Source organism: Pseudorasbora parva, chromosome 4 (genome assembly GCF_024679245.1).
Source record: "Pseudorasbora parva isolate DD20220531a chromosome 4, ASM2467924v1, whole genome shotgun sequence".
Lineage (NCBI taxonomy): Eukaryota > Metazoa > Chordata > Actinopteri > Cypriniformes > Gobionidae > Pseudorasbora > Pseudorasbora parva.
In genome coordinates, this window is record NC_090175.1 from 36,915,185 (window position 1) to 36,938,931 (window position 23,747).

Here is a 23,747-nt window from a genome sequence, read left to right on the forward strand (position 1 = left end):
TGCACCCGAAGTTGAAGGAATGTGCTAACAGAATATTATTTCACCTTCCATAATGTTCATCATCTTCATAGAGAGAGCTGGAAATCTGTCGGATCGAGGTTAGAACTTGTAGCTGACATAGGGGGTATTTTTTTTCCATTTTCTTTTGAGCTGTGAGCGTGGAGCTGTTTGGTTCACACTGAGGTTTCAAGACCACAGCGGTCTCTCACCCCACAGACTCCATGTCTCCTTTCCTCAGTTTTAGATGCATTCATGACAGTACAAAACATTGTTAGTGGAGCTCCAGGACTGTAATCTTGGTCTATTTTTATCTGTTAGTGGTAATCATCATCATCTACAGTGTTAGCTGACCTTCCATCCCGACTACTTTCTCATTTACACACACACAGTTCCAGTCACGGATTCTAAAAAACGGTCGCTTCTCAAGTGTTTCGCCACAAAAACAAACAGCCCACAAAAGGTCAGCTTTTAATGAGACTTTTATTTTTTAATAAGGAAGATGGTCAAAGATGTTATATCCGGACTTGACTGCAGTATCTGCACCATGTGACTCGGTGGGAAGAAAATCTTCAGCCAGAATATCAACAACTGCAGTGGCGCTAGGCATCAGTTTACTAAATCGCACATGCTCCGAGCAGACCCTCGGCAACTGTCTTCAGATAAAACATCAAACTGTATTAATTATGTGGAGTTTCCCTGTCATGCATTGACATTTCTTCACTAATTGTGTTGGTTACAAGATTCTTGCCTCTCTGTCTTCTGGAAATTCAAAGTTTCACTTAGTTTCAGAGTAATGGTAATACAATTTGGTCTTCAAACTTCATTCAAAAAGGAAAAAGGTTAGACTTCTTCATAGTTTTTCCAGAGGACATTGCCGGTTGCTCTTCACACGTCTCTTTCGTCACCTTAACTACTTTTAACACCACTTTGAGTGGCCTGAAAATCATATGAAACCAGATCAGGGCAAAGACTTTCTGTGGGAATCTGCTGTGTTAAAGGTCACTGCACCTTTGAAGAATCCTGTCTTTCACCGCAACACAGAGGGTCAAAAGTGGAGCTTTTAACAGTTTGTTCTTTCATGTTGTGCAGGACTGGCTGCTGCCCTCCTGTTATGGTTCACTTCAAGCTATCGGGGAGGGGTTAACTTATCATATCTGCTCACTGAATTACTATAAGGTCAGCACCTCAGTTTTGTCACGTTGAGGTTCTCTAGAACAGGGTGTCCAATCTTGCTCCTGGAGGGCCAGTGTCCTTCAGAGTTTAGTTCCAACATGCCCCGACAAGTCTGCTTGGAAGATTTCTAGTGATCCTGGAGGCAGTTATTAGTTCATTCGGATGTGTTTAATTGGGATTTGAGCTCAAATTTGCAGGAAAGAGGCCCTCCAAGAGCTGGTTCATATTTCTCTTTAGAACCAAAATCTGTCGCTGTGTTTAAGATAATGCTTTAGGCTCTCTTCTCTTAAAGAATGCTGACAAACCAGTCTGTGACCAGTCAGTAACAGTTACTATTACTGAAATCAAGGAGAACTTCACTTCACAAACAGCTGGAAAAATAAAGCTGTAGCCACTGTCCCCACTAATTACACAACTTTACCACTATAGGCAGGGTCAAATTACAGTCCTCATATAGGAAAACAACACCTGAACGTTTTTTTGTAGTACTCTTTCCTGGTGTTTTAAAAGGACTGACCAGAGCCTCACTTTAGAAACTAAAGGACATTTATTTTTCTTAAGACTGCAGTTGTGCTTTTGATAGATGTGGAACAGCTCTTTGTGGCTTAGTAGAAAATGGCTTACCTTCTCTGTTGCTAACAAACAAAAAGCTCTATTTTGATTTTACTGCATGATGAACCACATATGAGTCAGGATGTTTGCAAAGAATTTATGATGAGATAAGATTAGTGTGAAGGTCAGTGAGCATGTATGCGTGTATCTAGTTTGTATTTAGTTCATGGAGCGAATTATGGGCTACATTTGCATGTATGACTCCAGAAAATGAACTGATTGTGCCTATATGTAAGGGTGCACATGACATATGAAATGGCAATGTGCTAATTGAGAAAAACCTGTACATTAGACCATAAAAACATTGTCCCATCTCTCATAAAGGAATTGAAGAGTTAAACGACTCGAGCCCATTTGTATTCATTTTAAAATTGTAAGACGTTGCAGTTTCTGGATCATATTTAGTGAATATTTAGTGATTATTTGTTACATCACATTTGTCTACATCTCCATCTGAGGTTAACTGATTTTTGTAAAAGTCAATCCCCTCTACTCTTGATCTAATTTAATTTGTGCAAAGAACACGTATGTGATGCATACATATTGTGATTCAAACAACCCAGCATTGTTGTTCATCCAATTCCTAAATTGGACAGTGACCCTACGTCATCTCTGTGTATCATTCCATCCCATCATTCACCCACCCACCCATGATGTTGCCTGAGCGTCATTCTGCATGACCCAATCAAACATGATGGATCAGGGCCTTTTTGTCAAGTTGGGAGGCTAAATGCCCGGGTCAGGAGCAGATGGTGTCATTGTGCTTCGTAGGATGTGGCAGTCCGCAGGCGAATTCATTAACCTCGATGTCATCTGGCCGATTGGAATGTACGTTTGCACGCTTTGTACCGGTTGCCCATTCATGGGGAGGACACTGCCTGTCCTCCATTTTCTATTAAAAAAGAGAAAATAAAAAAATGTCTAAATTGTTTTCTTTCAAGTTTCTTAACATTGAATTTAAATTTCCATGAGTTTTCCTGATTCAGGGTCAATGACAAAGAATGAAAGAATGTTTTTTATGAAAAAACTAGTTAGTTTTTTTTAATCATTTTATTTTTAATGTTACCCTTATGGTCATGTTGGGTTGACATTTTTTTCACCTTGCATATTTCTGAACTTTGGTGCTCCACATGACTGATTTGTTAGGCAATTTTTTTTCTGATGTTAATTTTTATGTTTACTAAGTTAATATTAGATTAAGCCAAACCAACCAAAAAGCCAAGCTGCTTTCTTTTCTTGATGCCTTGATTTCTTTTCAAGAATTTCATTGTTTTTCTACATTTTTCTCATTGTGATATAAGGAATATTGTACCTTTCTGACTTCATATCCCCAAATTAATTCATTTTAATAGATCCAGGCAAAGAATTAACATCATCATGGACAAATCTACTAGCTGTTTTAGCATCCACATATTTTCACTTGCTGTCCTCCTGTTTGCAGCATGTCCTTGGCGGTTTGCCTGCTTATTTTGTGATAGTGTCTTCAGAAATTAACATTTTCTTGGAACCTGTATTGCAGCTTCACTAAAACAATATAGCATTTTTGTGGGCCATCTATCATGTCTCTGGCAGGTGTTGTTGCTTTAAGCATATTTATATCGTTCTGAAATCCATGAAATTGGGAGTTAACAAAATAGGCTTTACAACCCAAGCTTTCCCAGGAAAGCACCTGTTTTTTGTAGTTGCTTGTCAGGGAAAGCCTCTCGCCATGGAGTTGGTTAATTTTCCACTGTGAACGCGGAGAGGTCAGAGTCTCTTCAAAAGACGCGGGCAGGACTTTCTCACATGCCATACATTCCTATCCGCTGTGTAAAGTTTAGGAGGGTTTTTGTCTGCGAAGGCAAGAGAAAGGGCTTTTATACACACAAACTCCCAGTCCTGTGACCCCTCCTAACATACATACACTCCAGTTTGTTTAGGGATTGCCATGGTGATATTCTAACAGCCATGAAATGGGTCATCATCACACCTGTGTCTTTATATTAATTCCAACAAAATACAATGTTTGCCATTTGTAAAGGACAGAGATGTTACCAAGTTTATCTTAATACATTTCTTCTCCATTTCATGCAGACTTTGTTACCAAGGTTATTGCCGTAACGGCCCCTTATAGCTGCACGCTCGCTCTCCAGTTTCATTGGCTTCAGGACACAGATTTATTGGAACTAGTGCAAGATGAAGGGTTTTTCTTAGCAATTCATCAACAAATTGCTTGGAAACTTTTGACAGGTGCAATTTTGTCCCTAACGCTGCATGGTCGCAGTAACTCAGTGTGGTCCTCTCCCTGCACAACACTGCACCTGAACAGATTCATTCTATTTTTTTTTTTTTTTTAACCCTAAACATATACCTTGGGTCTTTAGTGACCTGGGATATCATTTACTACCCTCCTTCTCATAAATGTTTTAAAGTTAGACATCAACCTTCTTTAGTATTCCTCAATGAATTCATTATAAACTACCATATATACCCGAATATAAGACCAGGTTTTATGTCCTAAAAATAGTTTGAAAAGTGGGGGGTCGTCTTATATTCGCGATATAGAAAAAAAATCACATATCTATTAAACTGATGATAACAAGGTCACGCTGTTGACGCTCGCGCAGCCTCTCGAGGATAAATCACAACGCATGAACACCGCTCACACAGAGAAACTGCACTAAACATTCAAAATGTTGTTTTTATATTTATAACATATGATACAATTAAATAACAGCACTAAACCAAAAGTGTTTTCCTGAATTCCATCACGACTGAAAATTACACTGATTTCATATGTCCGTTCCATAAACAAATTAACATTAATTCCCTTACATTTTAGATGCAGTATAAGTGTGTTTGTTCTAGCAGTGAAATTAGTCAAACAACATTCTAAGCAACAAAGTTCCAAACAGCAGAACCATAAGACAACAGTGTGCGTTACTGAATGATTCCGTTTTTGAATTAATCGGTTGAATCAAAGATTCAATAACCTGTTCTTAAACGACTGCCTCAATCTTGAATTATTCAGCCGTTTTAATGAATCGTTTGGATGAATCGACTCAATGCTCTCATTAAGACTTACCGGCTGTATATTTTCATGTTTAAAAATACTTTCTAAAATGTCTTATTTATCCAAAAATGCAAATCTCATAACATTATTTAATGCAGTTGTAATTTTTCAGTGTAAATTATTTAATTTAATTGGTAACAGCCCTATAGTGTCTTATTTTAATTGAATGTATAGGTAAAATGTACATATAAGATTAGGGGTAAAAATGCCCTTTAAAAAAGGTTAACATATCAGAAATATGAAGTTTTCAATATGCCAAAGCAGATTGAACACTGTTCAGGATATTGCTTCAGAATAAATTATATTTACAACACAAAAAACGTTAAATAAAACTTTTCCCCGAACAATCACATTTTTTACACTGACAAGTGAACGACCGATTTACTTATCCAAAGGACAAGCACATGAACATGCTTAATGTTGAGCTGTGTAATGAATGGTGTTGAAAAAATTCCAATTAAAGCTACACTGTGAGATATTTTCCCCCATCTAGCGGTGAAAAGGTATATAACCATCCAGTGTTTCTGTTCCTCTCAATTCTGATTTAGTTTTAACTCCTACGGTGGCCGATTTAGTCCAAGATTAACATGGCAATCCCCCTCTTCACATTCGACACGGTGCCATCAAGTGTTAAAACGCGAAAGGCGAAGCTTGAATTTACGGGTATGTCCCTCTTTGGATTTCAAGATGGAGGGGCAACATGGCGACCGGCATTCGAACCCCTCACCCGTATGCATTTTCAATGGCATATTATAAACTTACGAGAATACTTTATTACTTGAAAGAAGTAAATATACACTACTGAGCACATATATATTTGAAAGAACTAAGTGTTTTAACTAAGAATAAACTAAAAAAGTTACATGGTGTAGCTTTAATTATCAGTAGAATTTTCAAATAAAACTTTCTGTTGAAAACCAATTTTTTCCCCAAAAATCTCTTTTTCCCCAAAAAAATAAGTCTGAAAAATGAGGGCTCGTCTTATATTCAGGGTCGTCTTATATTCCGGTATATACGGTATAAAACAAGAGAAAATAATAAAATGATAGTGCATGTTGTCCCATTCATATTTTAGTTTTTTTTTGTAAAAATTGTCACTAACGACCCGAGTTAGCATATAGGATATTTTTTTCTGCACAACAATAATTGAATCTTTAATGACTAAATAAGTGCAATTATTTAGTCATTAAAGAGAACGAACCAAGGGATCTGTTCCAACCTTGCAATTGTTTTGTAAAAGGTCTAAGCCCACAATGTTTGTTTTCCAGTACTTGCTTTCTTTTCAAGTACTCTTTTTCTTTTCGTTTCACTGCTGAACAACCGCACACGTTGTAAATAAAATTCATTAATACAATTTCAAACCCCTAAACTTTCATTATAAGGAGGATGAGGCAACAGTGCTATACTGTAAATGTGTTTCTCCGAGAATCCGTCTCAGTGGGGCAGATTAGGATGTTGATTCGAAAGTGGTTGTTAAAACTGCTAACTCAACGAAAAACGTGGTTACTTATAGCCTTAACTCAGTTTGGTGTTATTTGGAGCACCTAGCCCTTGGCGGTCAATAGTAGATGCTTGATGCCATGCTGATTGTTTCGCAAGTAGATGCCCTATTAATCCTGTGCTTTTTCCTTTTGTAATGAATGTCAGGCAAATGGCAGAAATTACATTTGCTAACACTTTCTTGATACATTCCCTTTTTCATTTACCTTGATTAGACTTTAATGAGCATTTTTACACCAACCACAGTCCCTTGAGATTTGTTTAGTCTGGGTTCATCACACTTGCCGGTTTGTTTGATCTGATCCATTTGGGGGAAGTGTAATAAAATGGTTTGCATGTTGAATGGTAAGCAAGGCAACCTCTGATTACTTTAACACAACTGTTCTGAGCGCCAGTGCTTATAGATGGAAGGTACTGCATGTTACCTGTGAACAAACTGTGGTGTGTTTGCATTGATGACGGACTGTTCTCAGTTTTTTATTGATGCAATGAATCTGTCTGTTGTCTTAGTTTTAGATTCGTTGACTTTTACTGAAACTGCATTGTATAGGAAGATTAGACGTGTTAATCAGTAATTAATGGGTTTGCATAAACAACTTAAATTGGACAGTGTCTATCTAAGTCAGGAAAGTAACTTAAATCAAACTAAACACTATGCTATTAAAATTATATCTAAATTTGTGTCATGAAAATATAATTATGAGTGCTAAAGAACACAATTAAGCATTTCTCATGGCTCTCTGTTGAAGGCAGTGAAGTTTTGTTCAGTATAGGCATCACTGAGGTGTCTGTGGGGCATGTCTCGACTTGTTCAGTGAGTCACAGGAACAAAACAGACAACAAGCAGTCACCTCTGTTTGTCACTTCTTTTATCTTCAGTTTGAATTGTTCAAAATATCTTGAAATCTAAACAGGAGAGCGCCACAGCAGGAATCTGATTTTTAGAGAACCTTTTTCCTCCCATGGTTGTTAGTAGGCAACACGTTTCCATTAACATTCCATAAGTTAGTCATTACAATAACTATAATTAACTAACAATAGCAGTACATCTGTTATAGTATGTATTAGTCTTTATTAACATTAGTTTATTAAAATGCTGATGTTCATTGTCAGTTCATTTTAGCTCGGGTCCATTAAATATTAACAGATGACACTTTTGATTTGAATAATTTATTAGTAAATGGTAACATTACCTAAGATTAATAGAAGTTTTAGAAGTATTTTTGTTGTTCGTTAATGTAGTGGAACAAATGGAACCTTGCTGTAAAGTGTTACAGAGTTGCCAGAGTATATTTGCAGACCTATTTGTTCTGGTGCTGGTTTTTGCTCCTCTCCACATCTAAACAGCACACCTGTGGAGTTTAGTTTAGATATTATTTGAAACATTTTATGTAGTTTTTTTTTTTTTTCAAACAACCCTTGTGTCTGTATACGCTTGGGCGATCTTTAATCATGCAGTCCACACAAAACCACCCCGAGTGCCAAATACCACCTGCTCAGTCTGATGGAAATAACAAGAGGAGGGGCAGGCTGAGGGGCGGGCTCAGGATCAGCAACAAGTGGAAGGTGTGCACCACCCGGTTTCGGTTGAATATAATCTCAGGCTCTTCCGCTTTCGTCCTCTTGCTGCATGTACGTGTTCGTTGAGCTGCACAACTCGCATCCTCATCTGCAGAAAACCTGTCATTTGATCCCTCTGTATAGCCAGCGTATTCTCCTGAGAGCCAGCAATTCATTTTGGTCCTTTTTGTTAATAACATAATACAATTTATTACAGGGCACTCTTGAATAGTTTAATCTATTTTGTCAATTGCAGCAGATATCAAACATAATGAGTTGTCCAGGGCAAATGCTGTATAACTGCCCGCTTGTTTGGCAAATCTGTTTCATACATAGCTGTGCTCTGTCTCTACAAATAAATTAATAGATGAATTTCAGCTCAGATCAATGTTTTGTCTTTTCATTTAAGAAGCTATGTAATAAGCAGGATAATGTACCGGCAGACAGTCATTATCACAAAATAAACACCACTAAACAGTTTTCAGGCTGAGAACAATGAAAACTGTTCCCATGTAATAAAATAATTTAAATTGAAATCAGTATTTCTATATTAAATGAAAGAGGCAGCATTGTAATATGGGATAATACACAGCCGAATAAGCTTCAAAGTGATTCCAAACGTTTAATTTAGAGTTTGTTTTTTTTCAGGCATATGTGTTAGATTATAAAGACTTTTACAATTGAAATATAATGTAATATGACTCTTTATCTCAAAAAAATGTAATGAGGCTGCTTTGTAATAAGTAATATAAAGTGTGGATGACTGGAAGAGGGGAGTTCTCTGAAGAAGGAAGGGTCTCTCTCTCTCTCTCTCTCTCTCTCTCTCTCTCTCTCTCTCTCTCTCTCTCTCTCTCTCTCTCTCTCTCTCTCTCTCTCTCTCCTCCCCTCCCTCTCTCTCTCTCTCCTTCTGCTCGCTCAGTCAGTCCGCTCAGAGGACGGTCAAAGAGACAGACGGGCGGGTCGTTGGATTCCTCCTCTCGGCTTCATATGCATCCGTCCGTGGATGAGTATGTCCCTGTCGGATCTATCCGGGATTAATAGAGCCCTTATCGCGCAGATATCGTTCCATAAATTCTTTCTCGACTCTCAGTGAATCACAGCCGGATTATCTTCATCACCATCACCATGGGTTTCTACGGCACTTTAAAGATGATCTTCTATAAAGTGAGTAAACGCCGTTATTCGTGTTGGATGCACTGCGGCTGTTATATCGATACGGCCATCCGCCTCCTCTCAGGGGACTCGCTTTAATACCGCGACGCGTGAGGAACGCTCCCATTATAAATCAAAGAAGCGGTGTACACTGTATGCGAACGATGTCGACTCGTTCAGCGCGATGTGTAATAGTCAAATACGAGGTGCGCGCGTGCAATGTACACAGCTTGGTTGATTATAACGTCAGCGTTCGGCTTTGTCGCGTCGCGCTCTGACCGCGTACACGGGGTAGATCCGTGCGCGTCTTTAAGGGTGCGTCGGTGAAATATGCGACTGTTCTTATGGCCACTGCGGAAAAATCTCCAGCTGACATAGAGAATCACCTTCCTCGATATTCATTCACTTGAACAATGTACTTTTAAGTCTCCTTTTATAAGAAGCTCATATGTAAAAATGGATGTGATGCACTTAATTATAGGGTGGGTTTGGAGAACATAGGCTCCATCACTATTTCTTCACCATCTGCCCATCCTAACACACACACACACACACACACACACACACACACACTGCACCTGCGCTCCCTACATCATACATATCTATCCATCCTTATACTACATCTCTAGAAGCACTGCATCCTTTTTAGCCTTACTTGTAAATCTGATTTATTGAATGTTATATAAGAGTTACCCCCTTTTTGATGTATAATTGATTCTTATTTCATAGTTGAAATGAATATGATCCTATCGTATTTCTGATACTTGTCTCCCTGCACCATTCAGAGTAAACCTGTTGGTAATATTGTTTTATGTAGCTTGATATGCAGCAGAACCCCTACTTGTGCACCTTTGCTGTTATTTTAGCCATGTTGATATGTAACACAGTTGTGAATATAGCATTGCGATATGTGAATGATTTTGTAGAGTCGTGTCGGCTTCTGCGCTGCCTGTTGAAGGGTGTGTATCCTCCTCTTGCTGTCGGCATCGGACCACCCTACAGTGATTGGGTCACTGTGTCATTGCTTTTGATGGAGGAAACCGAGCCCCATCTGGCACGAAGCACACACTTTATGATTTAAAATTTTTGAGTGAAACGAATGTTTTGAATCCGAGAGCTTATCAGAAGCTTGCAGCCACTGCAGTTTTCCAAATGTCCTCTGATCAGAACAACATTAAGTAAACTGCAGTGACGTTGACGGATGCTCCCGGCAATCTCATTGATTGTAGGGTTTGAAAAACGAAACTCAAGGATGGTTTGATTTGTGTAAGATGGACAAAATGTGAAAATGTGCTCGTGATGCTCAGTACCTAACATTCACATTTCTTCTTTGATCCAGCATTTTTTGATTGTTGGGGTTACATTTTGTGAAGTATAGCATACTTTTATAGTCCAAAATGCGAGAATTTCAGCTTTATACACAGCAGTCATGTCCAATCTAAGCAATTCCCAATATAAAGAGCTAGGTTATTCATTCATAAATCACCAGATTTATTCACTAAAACAGGTTATTTGCCAAGACTGCTGCACCGGTTTCCATGAACACAAGCATTCCTGTTAACCACAGACCAAGCCATTTTTGCTCTGTGGTGTCAGACACGGAGAATGATTACACAGTGACTCATCTAAAATCAGATGGCTCTCACTGTGAACCCTAGAGAAAAGCGACAGTCTAATACACTCCGGGAAATGAATGTATAACTAAGCAAATTAATGCTTTCACTTTTCACATTATTTTGTGTTAAGTGCTTTTTACCGAGTAGGCTTGACAGGTTTAGGTATTAGTAGTGATTAGCAAATGTGGCATTCCCTGCGTGTTTTGTGTTTACACGTTCTCATGGAGTAACCCGAGAGTGTCTTAGCACTTTCGAACACACACCGGCTCTTAAGCAGTTACAGATGTGCACTTTCATACATCTTCTTTGTCATGTACATTTTTTTTTTGTATCTTCTCTTCATTCATGCATGTCCTCGTTGCATTTCATAGACGTTTCTGCACCCCCCCCAACACACACACACACACACACACACACACACACACACACACACACACACACACACACACACACACACACACACACACACACACACACTCACACTCACACTTACTGTGACTCTCACAGCATGTTCCCTTCTGAAATCCAGACAGAGCTTCATTATCAGACACACCCTTCTGCTCAACCACACCAGTGTATTAAACACCTGACTCGTCTGACATTAGATCAGTTGCAGCAAATGTGATTATGCGAATGCTTGACTGGTTTCACGTAAATATCAGATCAATGAATGGCAGTTTTACTGTAAACCAAAACTCTCAAAATGTAAACTGAGTATGCTGATCTTAAACCAGGAATTTCTATGGTCGTCTCAAACGTCAACACCATGAAATGTCATAAATGTTTTAAGCATAGAAATGCACCAATTATACAGTTTTGACTTCAGGGGTGTAACTAAATACAACAATATGCGTCGGGGGTAAAATTAAAAATAGTACTATATAATGTTGATCATTTACAATGATTCAATGAGGGAATATTTGCTGGTCCTGATAATGCCAAATGTTTTCAGTAAAAAGTGGAATTATGTTAAATTCCATATGCAAACATATTTATTATTATCTAGAATAATTCTGTATTTTCAATTTCAGAATCATGAATATGTTTTATTCTTGCGTCACCATTGTCCTGTGCATTGGGTTACCAGCACCAAGCCTATTCATTTCCACCCCAATTACCAAAATCAGCATTTTAATCAACAGTACATTCTTTATTAACCTTTTACCATATGTCTTCGAGTATTGCAATAATATTGTATCGTGAGTTTATTATCATAATATGTATTGAATCGTGACATGAGGGTATCTTTACACCCTTAGCTGATAGCTATACATCAGTAATTATTTTAAAAGTGCTTGCAATAAATGTTGCAGGTTTAATATAAACTAAAAAGGTGAATTTAGGCTTCAAATCATGTAATACAGTATGAAAATGTAATATTATTTTTGATATCTGCTGAATATTACATTTATCATCAATAGTAATAGTGATAATAGTCTCTTATGCTCACCAAAGCTGCATTTATTAGATCAAAATACAGTAAATACATTTGTGAAATATTATTTTATTATCAATGATCAGTTTTGAAAACTGTGCTCTAAATATTTTTCTGAAAACCTGTGACTTTTTTTGTTGTTGACTAGAACGTTCAGGATCAGACTTTTGGTCAATTTAATACATCCATGATAGATAATAAAGTAAGTTAAATGTTTTTTGGCAATGCCAACAGTGCAGAGTTAATAGAATCTGACTTTTTTCCCCATGGTAATTTTTTAGCATATTGTTGTGCATGTAAAAACACTGCCTGTTGATTTGAATCATTTCAGACCTGTTGTTTACTAGTGACATGGTGCTGTATATGTACTGTATGTGCTTATATAAGTAGTGACAATCTTCACTCATCACTCTTAATTTCTGCTCGTATCCTTAACCCTTGGCCACAGCACAATGGTTCATAATTTAGTCTATCACTGAGCTCCTCCTGAAAGTGAACTGCACAGATTCACTGGCAGCGCTGTACCCTCCTAAAATAGTTTTATTCAAATGTGCTTTAATACCTCATTGTGTTGAGGACACTGAACCCTTGTTTTTCCAGAGTAGATGCTCCGTAGCCAAGCACCAACTATGCAGCAAAACCAGGGCCATTTCAGCCTGTGCGGGGGGTGGGTGACATAGAAAAAGACAGTGAAGCATAGGGTTAGTCTTTTTTTTTAAGCCCATATAAATTTAGGCTGTTGTGAAAGCACAGCCTGTCACGCCCACACAGATGTGTGTTTGTGTGTATGTGCCCCCCTTTCCGACTCCTCTGAGGGGTTGTGCACGTTTATCTCATACACCTCTTTGAAGACTCACATGACAAGCGTTAGCATCAGCTGTCAGACTTTATCTTTTCTGTGCCATGTCACTATAAAGTGGACATGACCTTCCTTCCTCTGGCCTACATTTGGCGGTGAGGGAACTAGTACAATACCCAACACACACTCTACTACAAAACCCAGGCTCTCTCGGTGACCTCTTAACATGGGAAGGAACGCAGGTGGCATTCAGTAGCATGTTGTTTTAAACAGGTCGATGAATGTTCCCTCTGATTACTGTCAAATTGCTTTGTTGGCTGTTTATACTGTCGTTTTTGTGCTGCCCTCTACAAACCCAAACTAACCAGCACCCCTCCTTCCCTTTGTTGCAGATGAAGAGAAAGTTGGACCATGGCCCTGAGGTTCGACCTTTCCCTTCAGGAAAAAAACCCTGTCCAAGGTAAAACTCTCCTCTCACCACCTTGACCTTACCTGAAATTTGCTAAATGTTTTAGCCTTTGTTGCGCTAAACTTTTAGTGAGCACGCCTACCAAATAGTACAATAACAGGTAGACATGATTGTTTATATGAGATATCAGTAACACTTTACAATAAGGTTTTATAAGTTAACATTAGTTAACTACTTTAGTTAATATATGAATTAAGAAAGAACAAGACTTCTACAGCATTTCTTATATACATATTTTATATATAAATATATAAAAAAATCTTAAATATACACATGTGTGTGTGTGTTTATATAGACATAATAATTATGCAGAGCGCATACATGCGCAAACATATATTATGTAAATCCAAACTTTTATTTTGCATGTGATTAATCGCAATTAATCGTTTAGCAGCCCTAATCTAAATTAATGTTAGTTTTAACATTTACTAATACATTAAAATCAAAAGTTGTGTTTAACACTATTTAATTTACTGTGAACTAACATTAACAAACAATCAACGTCTGTATTAATATTAACAAAGATTAATAAATACTGTAACAAATGTTACTTACTTACAAAGTGTTAGACATCTATCTCTATTTTTCTTCCATTTATATATATTGAGAAAGGACACATTAAATGGATTACAAGTGACAATAAAGAGATATACTATGTTACAGTAGATTAATATTTCAAAAAAGTGTTGTTCTTTTGAACTTCGTTCATTTGAAGAATCTTGTTTATCCACAAAAACAAGTAGCACAGTCTTTTTCAACATTGATCATAAGAAATGTTACTTGAGCACCAAATCAGCACATTAGAATGATTTATGAAAGATTGTGACGCTATAGATTGGAATAATGGCTGCTGAGAATTTAGCTTTGCCATCACATAAATAAATGACCTAAACACATTTAGTTTTGCTGCTTTGCAAAAGCAAATGTATACATCAGGAAATGCAAATCAAGCTTTTTTTACTCTCGCAAATGGTTCAGAAATGAGACGGAGTCACACTAAAACACCTTAAACATGGAATCACCACCGGAGAGTTTCCTTATTTGGCAAACCCAAGCTCAGCAGTCAGCTCTGACGAGTATTCATGCCTTATTGTCAAGACGCAGGTGTTCTCCTGGTTTATACTAGAATAGTACACGACCAACCAGGCTGCAGTTGCGCGCTGGGTAATTGAAGCATCTCGGTCTCCAGTCCCATTAAATATGAATCCATAATGAAACAGACCTCACTACGTGCTCGCCTGTACGCTTCTCGCTCTCCTCATCCGTTCGTTTCTTGCACCAGAGAAGGTATCTGTAGATAAGCAGAATGCAAGGAAGGACTGCTGAATTGTCTTTTTGGTGTTAGTGTAGGGCCCCAGAGACATAGAAGTGCAGAAAGGACTGCTGACATAGGACAACTCTCTTTGCCCCTTTCTCACCACAAGTGGAAAAAGGAATGTGCTTTGGTTCTTAATAGCTTGCATACATTATGCTTTTGAGCACAGTTTTACATGGACTCCATGAATGAAACACAGATAAACATTTGACTGAATCGGTTTGGAGCAGGTGGTTGAATTAAATCATGCCGACTGATTGAATTGTGAGGCCGAGGTAAATGGCCATGTTGTCTAATGTTGGACCACAACGGTGGCTCAAGTGGACTGTAGTGCTCCTCTGGCACCGATTCAGTCCACACTAACCACTTTGGTTTTGGCGGTAGTTCTCACACTTTTGTTCTGAAATAAAGCCTCCGATTTTCATAATAGCGTCATTCCCAGTACATTCAGTAAACTATTTTTGCTCCTTCCATAAACTACAGACTTGCACTGTATCAGTGTTAAATTACTACAATATAGATGCCTCATGTCAGAGTACATGTCTCGTGTCAGAAATTCTTCACCAGAATGCCCTTTACTAATGTTTTTTTCATGTGTTTTAAGTTGTCTTTTTCCCGCTCCTGATGTCTAATTAGTTTTCCTCTCTTTTTATCCTTCTCTCCTGAACCCTCACTGAACAGTCCCACAGGGCTGCCGTACCCAGCCACCCCCACCACCTTTGGGGGATTGCGAGCGGTCAACGGGCAGGGTCAGCAGAGACGGCGTATCACATCCATCCAGCCCCCCACGGGCCTGCAGGAGTGGCTCCGCACCTTTCAGGTGAGTTCAACCAAACAATTTGAGTTTCTCACAAGACCTGCTGGAGGAGTTAGCCAGGTGCATCTTCATTTTTTTTTTTATATCTTGCTGTCATTATTATTACACTCTAAAAAATGCTGGGTTGTTTTAACCCAATGTTGGGTCAAATATGGACTAACTCAGCAATTGGGTTGTTTTAATCCTGCGGTTGGGTTAAATGTTTGCTTAAGACAACCCAATCGCTGGGTTAAAACAACCCAATTGCTGGGTTTAGTCCATATTTGACCCAACATTGGGTTGTTTTTACCCAGAATTTTTAGAGTGTAATAATATCAATTTTCTGCCAATTGTTTTGGTTCCTTAGCCTACCTGTAACCTGTTTATGGTTGCTAGTAAATATTCTAGATTTCAACAAGCATTAATAAAGCATTTTAATCCTATATGTGCGCATATTAGCTATTTTACGACACATATGTATAGGTTATTGACACTATATATATATATATATATATATATATATATATATATATATATATATATATATATATATATATATATATATATATATATATAGTGTTTCTAATATATAAGTTTCAGTTTTTAAATAACATAAAAAGACAAAGTGAATTTAAATACTTTGAAATGTTATGTCAAGCGGTACAACCAAATAGTTTATACTGCAGTTGTACCTCCTGACATAGTGTTCCAACCCATACATGCAAAAATCAGTTTTTACCAGTATTTGAGAGAGGTCTACAAACCTTTTCATTCTGAAATAAGGATCAGTTGGTGTCCTTTAGGTGATGGATTATCATGTTTACTGTTATTACCTTGTCAATTCATAATGAAAGAGCCATGTTTGCAATCATATATCCGTTTTTCAATAATCTCAACAGCTTTAAACAGCTGATATTTATAAAAACTGTTTATATAAAAGTTTTCAAACCTATTTTTTTATTTTTATTAAGACGCTATTTTAAATAGTTTTCTCATCTGTTCATATGTTTGAATAAGGTTTAAGAAAAAAAAAAACTTTATGCATTATGCAAAACATATGCATATGCATTATTTAAATGTACTAAAAATGTATTTAAACTAACTAGGCTTTATAGAATAAATTTGTCATGAATTTATCAAAATATTTTAAAAGTAAATAATGCACTTGGACACAAATCTGTCTTTGACCCATATTTATAAATAAAAAAATGTTTTAAGCATCATAAAAAGTTACTACGGAGCCCTGCATGTAACATGCATGTAAAACTTAATAAATTCGGTATAAATTCATTGCGAGGAAATGAGTTAAGTCGTGGAAATTAATTGTCAATTGGTTATGATATCTTGTTTTATCTCTGCATGTTAGCTAAATTATAATAAAGAAATTAGTTTGTGATGAATTAACTAAAAGGAGAATTTTTTTTCCATTTTTAAACGTCTCCTTGAATATGTTTGTGAGACTCTGGGGGCTCCGTACTGTGCCTTGACAACATGCGCTATGAAACTTTTTCTGCCGTCTGGTTTTCACAGTAATTACTAAGTGCTGGTACTAAGATCTGACAGAATCTAAATGAGATATTTAAGGAAATGCGGCCGTTTTGAGTTTGCAGCTGTTTACTACTTTGTCATATCCATCTTACTAGAACAATTCAAGCCTCAACAGAAAGCAGAAGCTCCACCTCAGTCTGTGTTTGCTCTGCCTTACAGATAATTACAGGCTTGATCAGTCCTCGGGCTTAACGAAGCTGCTCTGGCATGAAATGGCAGATACCTGTGTTGACTGAAAGGATGAAGAAGCTTTCATCTAATGCTAAAAGTTTTGTCCAAGATATGTTCTTGCTTCTTCTGAATTAATTGAGTCATGTTGGATTTCCGTTTACTTAAAAAATCCTTTAATAATAATTGTTCAGTTGGGAATGTTCACGTCATGACGTCAAAGGCGAGTCATTAAATGCTATCTCAGGAGAGAATCAATAGTTTTGTATAACATCCTCTCAATTGTGGTCTGTCAATGCTTTAGAAATGGCTTTGCTTGTTTGCTCAGTCAGTGCTTGAATTGAGTTACTTGTTTCTGTCCTGAGTTATTGTAAGGTTTATATCTGGAGGTGCAAATGACACTCCATATCCCTATGAGTCAGCAGCTTCAGTATCGCTTGCGTGATTCACATTAAATGTCTCATTTCTGCATGCTACAGTGCAAGCCTGTGGGGATATATCTTAGTAGCAGTTCTGTGTTAAGGATTGAAGCTGGGCATTAGAATTGAAACCTTTGAAGTCCTGACAGTCATGGAAAACCTTGCAGGAATTTTAAATATTTTTTTTTCTTTCTAGAGTTCATTAGTTTGTTTTTCCCTGTTAGTTTTGCTAGGGGAGGGAAGTTATAATATACAACCGTGGTTCCCAAAGTTTTTTCCAGGAGACCCCTTTTTTAATAATTCTTAATGACTCCCCACCTCAAACACACTAGCTTGGCGTACATTTTATTTACTGACAGTGTTAAGCGCTTATAAATCTACACTGCATGTTGTGCCTGTATGAGTCTGTTGCTAACTTTGCTAAATGCTGCTTAAGCAAGCAAGTTTAATGCGTATATAACGTGAGTTTTTCAAATCCTGAAAATCAAATAAGACCCCCAGGTTGAGAAATTGATTGTTTAACATTTTTGCAATCTATCATTATAAAAAAAAGAATCTTATGCTAATCAAGGCTGCATTTATTTGATCAAAAAATGCAATAAAACAGTAATGAGAAATATAAAATACATTTTACAAAAACAATGAATGTATACAGTAGGGCTGTAACGATACACCAAACCCACGATTCGGTTCGTATCACGATTTTTGACCAACGGTACGATACAAACCTCGATATGGGGGGGACAAAACAGTTTTATTCTGTACAGTATTCTGTAGCCTATTTTGCCGTCAATACCATATATCTGTAGGGTCAATAGGCTACTGCCGACGTTCTCTTTGCGGTACCAATAGGCAATATATATTTAACATGAAGTATAGGGCCTCCTGTACATCAATACCAACAGAAGTGCCGCGTCAGACACGCTTCTGGTGTGCAAAGAAAGAGAAAACGTCACGCAGCCGCCCCGCGGATGGCACGCAACAGAAACGCCACGCTCACACCACGTTGCCAGCCGGTTGGGGAAGCTTCTTGAAACACTTACGGCAAATTGTGTGGGTCTTGTCAACTACACGATTGCCATCCTTGTTCTCCACCGGGTAGCTGAAATGTTGCCATACTGCTGACTTAAAAGTTGGACCTGGACAGGAAGGATAATTCTGGCAGTTGGAAGGGGTGTGTCGCGATTCTGCCTTCTCACATCGCGATACAGGTTCGTGGACCTGCGTATTGCGATTTCGATTTCATATCGCATATCGTTACAGCCCTAGTATACAGTATATTTTTGTATTTAATTTGTGTGTGTGTTTGTGTGTGTGTGTGTTTGTGTGTGTGTGTGTGTGTGTGTGTGTGTGTGTTTGTGTGTGTGTGTGTGTGTATGTATGTATGTGTGTGTGTATATATATATATATATATATATATATATATATATATATATATATATATATATACACACACACACACATACACACAATACATTTTTCTTTGTTTTTCTAAAATTCATTGTTTCCTTTTGACGACAACTGAAATTTTGAAAACTGTTAATATTTTGGTGGAAATTGTGCTACTTTTTTACAGGAATCTTTGAATAGAAAATTCAATAGAACATCCTTTATTTGAAATAAAATGTGTTATAACATTTTAAATGTTTTGACTGTCACTTTTGGTTAATTGTTAATTGTATGCATCCTTGTTGAATAAATTGTCTAATTTTCTGAATTTTTTTAATATAAAACATGACTTATTCCCCATACATTAATTACCAAAAATATTATTGTCATTATCATCATCATTATTATTATTATATATTAATTATAGAATCATTATGCTGAAATTGTGCTTTGTAAATTAAATTTATGAAACTATAAATCTATGAAAATTATTTTTAAAAATCCTTACCAACTAATAACAAATGTTGTTGAAAAGTCATGGAAAATCATTGATATTGTTTAGGACACCTGTATCTCAAGATTAGTCTAATTAGTTGGCTTCGATTAAAGACAATTGAGCATTTGGATCAGCTTTTTACTCAACTGTTTAATGGTATCTCATTAGTTTGAGCTGGTAAAAGTGTCAGTTATGCTTGCATAAACACATATAGATATAAACCAGCCTGCGACAACAATGCAGCTGAAGCGTTTCAGCAGTAAATTCCCGACGCTTTACCTCCCCATAGTCCTCTTCTGTACATCCCTCTTCCATCATAAGCATCCCTGAGCAATCCTCCTCCCTCATTTGATGCGCTTCAGAGCGGAATGACTTTGGCACAATCTCTCTGGTGCAGCACGAACTCACTGAGAGCGAATTAAGTTCTGAACACCATGAGATCAGCGAAACATTTTATTCAACAGGATCAAGTTGACCGCAGCTTAATATGGAGAGAATGAACCCTGGGAAGTTTCCAACAGCCCCAAGACATGAAGTCTGTTCCATTTAACTCACAGAAACCTTCATAGTACTGTTCATACCAGAAGTTACAATTTCAGGGAATGTTTGGCTGCAGCATAGCCAATAAAAAAAGCACTGCCAGCTCTAAATGTAAACGTGCACATATTCTTTATATGTTCTTGGTCACATGTGCTGACATGTGTTTTACAGAGCTGGAGTGGCCCAGAGAAGCTGCTTGCGCTGGATGAGTTGATTGACAGCTGTGAGCCCACGCAGGTGAAACACATGATGCAGGTGATCGAACCACAGTTTCAAAGAGACTTCATCTCACTGCTGCCCAGAGAGGTAAATATATCCCCAAAATCACTTATCAAAGGCCTGGTTTCACAAACAGGGCTTAGACTAAGCCAGGAATTATGCCTTAGTTCAATTAGGACATTTAAAGGAACACGCTGACTTTTTGGGTCTTTAGCTTATTCACTGTATCCGCAGAGTTAGATGCCATAACTGTTTCTAACGCAGCCACCGCTAACCTAGCTTGGCACAAAGCCTACTGCTTAATAAGTGACAAAATAACGCCAACATTTTCCTATTTACATGTTGTGACGTGTACAGTTGCATTGTGTACCAAGACTGACTGAAAATGTAAAGTTTTCTAGACCGATATGGCGAGGAACTATACTCTCAATCCTGCGTAATAATCAAGGAGTTTTTCTGCCGTACCATACATGTAGCAGTGCAGTGATATTACGCAGGCTAGATGGAGTCATTTACCTTTAGTCTTTGTGCTAAGCTAGGCTAGCGATGGCTGTGTCAGACAGAGTTATGGCACGCACGGAGGCGAGAATGTTATGTGTGGACTTATCTAACTCTGGGGGGGATGGGGAATATAAGCCAAAGTCACAAAAAGTTGGTGTGTTCCTTTAAGTTGCTTAAATAATCGTGCCTTAGAAAAAAGAAGAAAAAATACGGGTGTGCATCTTGAGACAAACATTTTTTTGCTGACAAATTTTAAGAGATGTCATTGCAAGTTGCTTTCAGTTAAAACAGCTCAAACAAGCATTTTAGGTATACCGTTGGTTTGTGTTCACGTTCTTAAATGCACATTTTTCTAAGAATGACTAGTTAATGAAAACAAAACTCTGTCCCTTACGTTTCATTTAACGTAGTCTTCCAGTTTATGGCTCTGATATTTGGTGGTTTAAGAGCAAAGTAGTAGGTGCTAGAGATTAGTTGACAGACATGTCCTCTTTTACACCTCTTCAGAGAGAGAGAGAGAGAGAGAGAGAGAGAGTGAGAGATCACAATTCTCTCAGCCTCTGTTCAAGAATATAGAGAGGAAACTACCTTGGCACCCCCTTCCCCCACCTTTCTCTGCTCTTTCTTTCTGTAACGGCAATCCGCTCTCTTCCTTTCATCCTCTCTTCTTCCTGTCGCTGTTTCAGCTTGCCTTTCTTGTTCTCCATCACCTGTCATCTTGTCTCCCTCTTTCCTGGCTCTCCTCCCCGTCAAGGTTGTTTTTCTTCTGTGTCAGTGCAGTAATATGCAGGGTGTGTCTGTCTGCCTGATTGAAGCAGATTGTGGAAAAAACTCCTCTAGGCTAATACTGTACACACAGTGGAATCTCAGACTGCAACCTTTCTGATTGATTGCATAAGGATTGGGGGAACTGTTTGGACATGCTTTGTCTTTACAGAGATCTTTGCAAAATGGCAGCACACTTGACAATGGGAGAACAGAAAAAAAGAAAGAAAATAGAACAAACATTGATTTATCCACTACTGTGATCAAGTGAAGACCTTAGTCATTTAATAGGGTTAAAATGGCGTTTTATTTATATATATAAAAACTATATGTTTGATAGTTTAAATATATAGTGTGTGTGTATATTACTTAAGTAAAAGTACTGCTGGTCAAATATTACTCCATTACAAGTGAAAGTTGTACAAACTGATATGTACTTAAGTAAAAGTACAGAAGTATTTGTTTTTAAAAGTACTTAATTATCAAAAGTAAATTTTCATTTTTATGTCAATGCATTTTTTTGTATTATTGTTGCATTGTTGTATAAGTGCACAATATGCCATCATGATGGTTTAAGCCAGTTTATTCAGTGATGCTCTATTCAACATGCTAGCATATGACTACCTTAAACTAATTTCCATACTAAAGTTACAAAGCCCTTTACAAAGCTGCTGTCACTTTAAGGCTGAATGAACAGACCGTATACTCTGATACACATCTGATATATAACCTGATATATAATTTAAAAAAAAATATCCATTGACTTTAAAAGTTGCTACAGAGACGACTTTCGACCTTGAGGACCTTGATAGAAATCTAGTGGAGTAAAAAGTATGATACTTGTCTTTCAAATGTAGTGAAGTTTCCAGAAAAAATAATACTCATGTAAAGAACAGATACTTCAAAAGTGTACTTAAATACAGTACTCAAGTAAATTTACTTAGTCACTGTCCACCTCTGATAAATATATATTAGATACGTTTTGTTATTATATTAGCTTATATTAGATATGTTATTTAATAATTATGACAGTTTGTCACCATATGAAAATACCTTTGATAGCAAGATAAATTGAGTTATATTATTTGATAATTTAAGAACATACTTTAAGAGCAGGTTTATTAAAAATAAGTTTACAAAAGAAATCAGAATGAATTAGCTAATGTTCTGATGAATCAAGCTGTTACAACCTGTAATTTTACTTTTAACTACAATAGAACACCCCCTCCCCCCACCCCCGCTATGGAAAAGTTTGAGAAATAAACTCAAAAGGCTCTTTTATCCCAATAGTGTCTTGAACTCAGTTGTAGTCTACTCTCTAACCACATTCCTCACCCTCTCCTGATGTCTCACTCTTTGTCTGTCTTGTGTTGTAGTTGGCCTTACACGTATTGTCATTTCTGGAGCCAAAGGATCTACTTCAGGCGGCTCAGACGTGTCGTTACTGGCGCATTCTAGCAGAGGACAACCTGCTCTGGAGGGAAAAATGCAAAGAAGATGGTGATTTCACTGCTCTCCACAAACTCTGTGACTTTGGAAATTCTTCCATCAACCACACATTTATTAAATGGTTGCCTGATTGATGCTGTTATAATAGTAGAATCATTCATTGAATCGGTGTTCACTAACATAGAAAGTATCTGATTCGCAGGTATTGACGAGCCCTTGCACATAAAAAGAAGGAAGGTTATCAAGCCAGGGTTCACACACAGTCCCTGGAAGAGTGCCTACATCAGACAACACAGAATAGACACCAACTGGAGGAGAGGGGACCTCAAATCACCTAAGGTAGTGCGTGTTCACTTTCATTTTGACTCTTAAGGCCAAATTATTCTTCACTTTTTTGTTGGAAAAGAAAAACGGGTTACGGGTTGTCTGAAACGCAGCATTAGTGAGCAGAAAATATGGTTTTGTTTCTATTCCCATTTATTCCTACATTCATTTTTTTCTTCCTTGTTACTTCAAGGCATAATATTAAGTCACTTTTATCCCTTAGTTAGATTTGGCACTCAAACGGATTTTTACTGCTGTTAGTCTTTGTTGCAAATCTAATTTAGAATTCCTTTTGAGAGACACCCATCAGTCTGTCACCTGGGGCTTAGTCCTGAAATACATATGAGTGGAAATGTTTAAAGAAAACACCAGCACAAGCCTGTAAAGATCTACTTAAAAATCCTCTTTAAAGATGCACTATGTAGGATTTTTGCAGTAAAATATCCAAAA

General features: G+C 37.4%; 1 protein-coding gene across 4 annotated transcripts in view; it reads left to right on the plus strand.

Moving 5' to 3' along the window:
* fbxw7 (F-box and WD repeat domain containing 7) overlaps positions 1-23,747 on the plus strand; it is a 209,434-nt gene that overhangs the window by 167,477 nt on the left and 18,210 nt on the right. For 3 of the 4 annotated variants that reach the window (XM_067441663.1, XM_067441666.1, XM_067441664.1), the window contains 5 exons: positions 13,292-13,359; positions 15,365-15,503; positions 20,211-20,345; positions 22,901-23,024; positions 23,176-23,312. In XM_067441663.1, the coding sequence (XP_067297764.1) occupies positions 13,292-13,359; positions 15,365-15,503; positions 20,211-20,345; positions 22,901-23,024; positions 23,176-23,312 (603 nt within the window). Of the gene's footprint in view, positions 1-8,833; positions 9,062-13,291; positions 13,360-15,364; positions 15,504-20,210; positions 20,346-22,900; positions 23,025-23,175; positions 23,313-23,747 lie in introns of those variants that run through there. The other variant, XM_067441665.1, reaches the window with a different exon arrangement.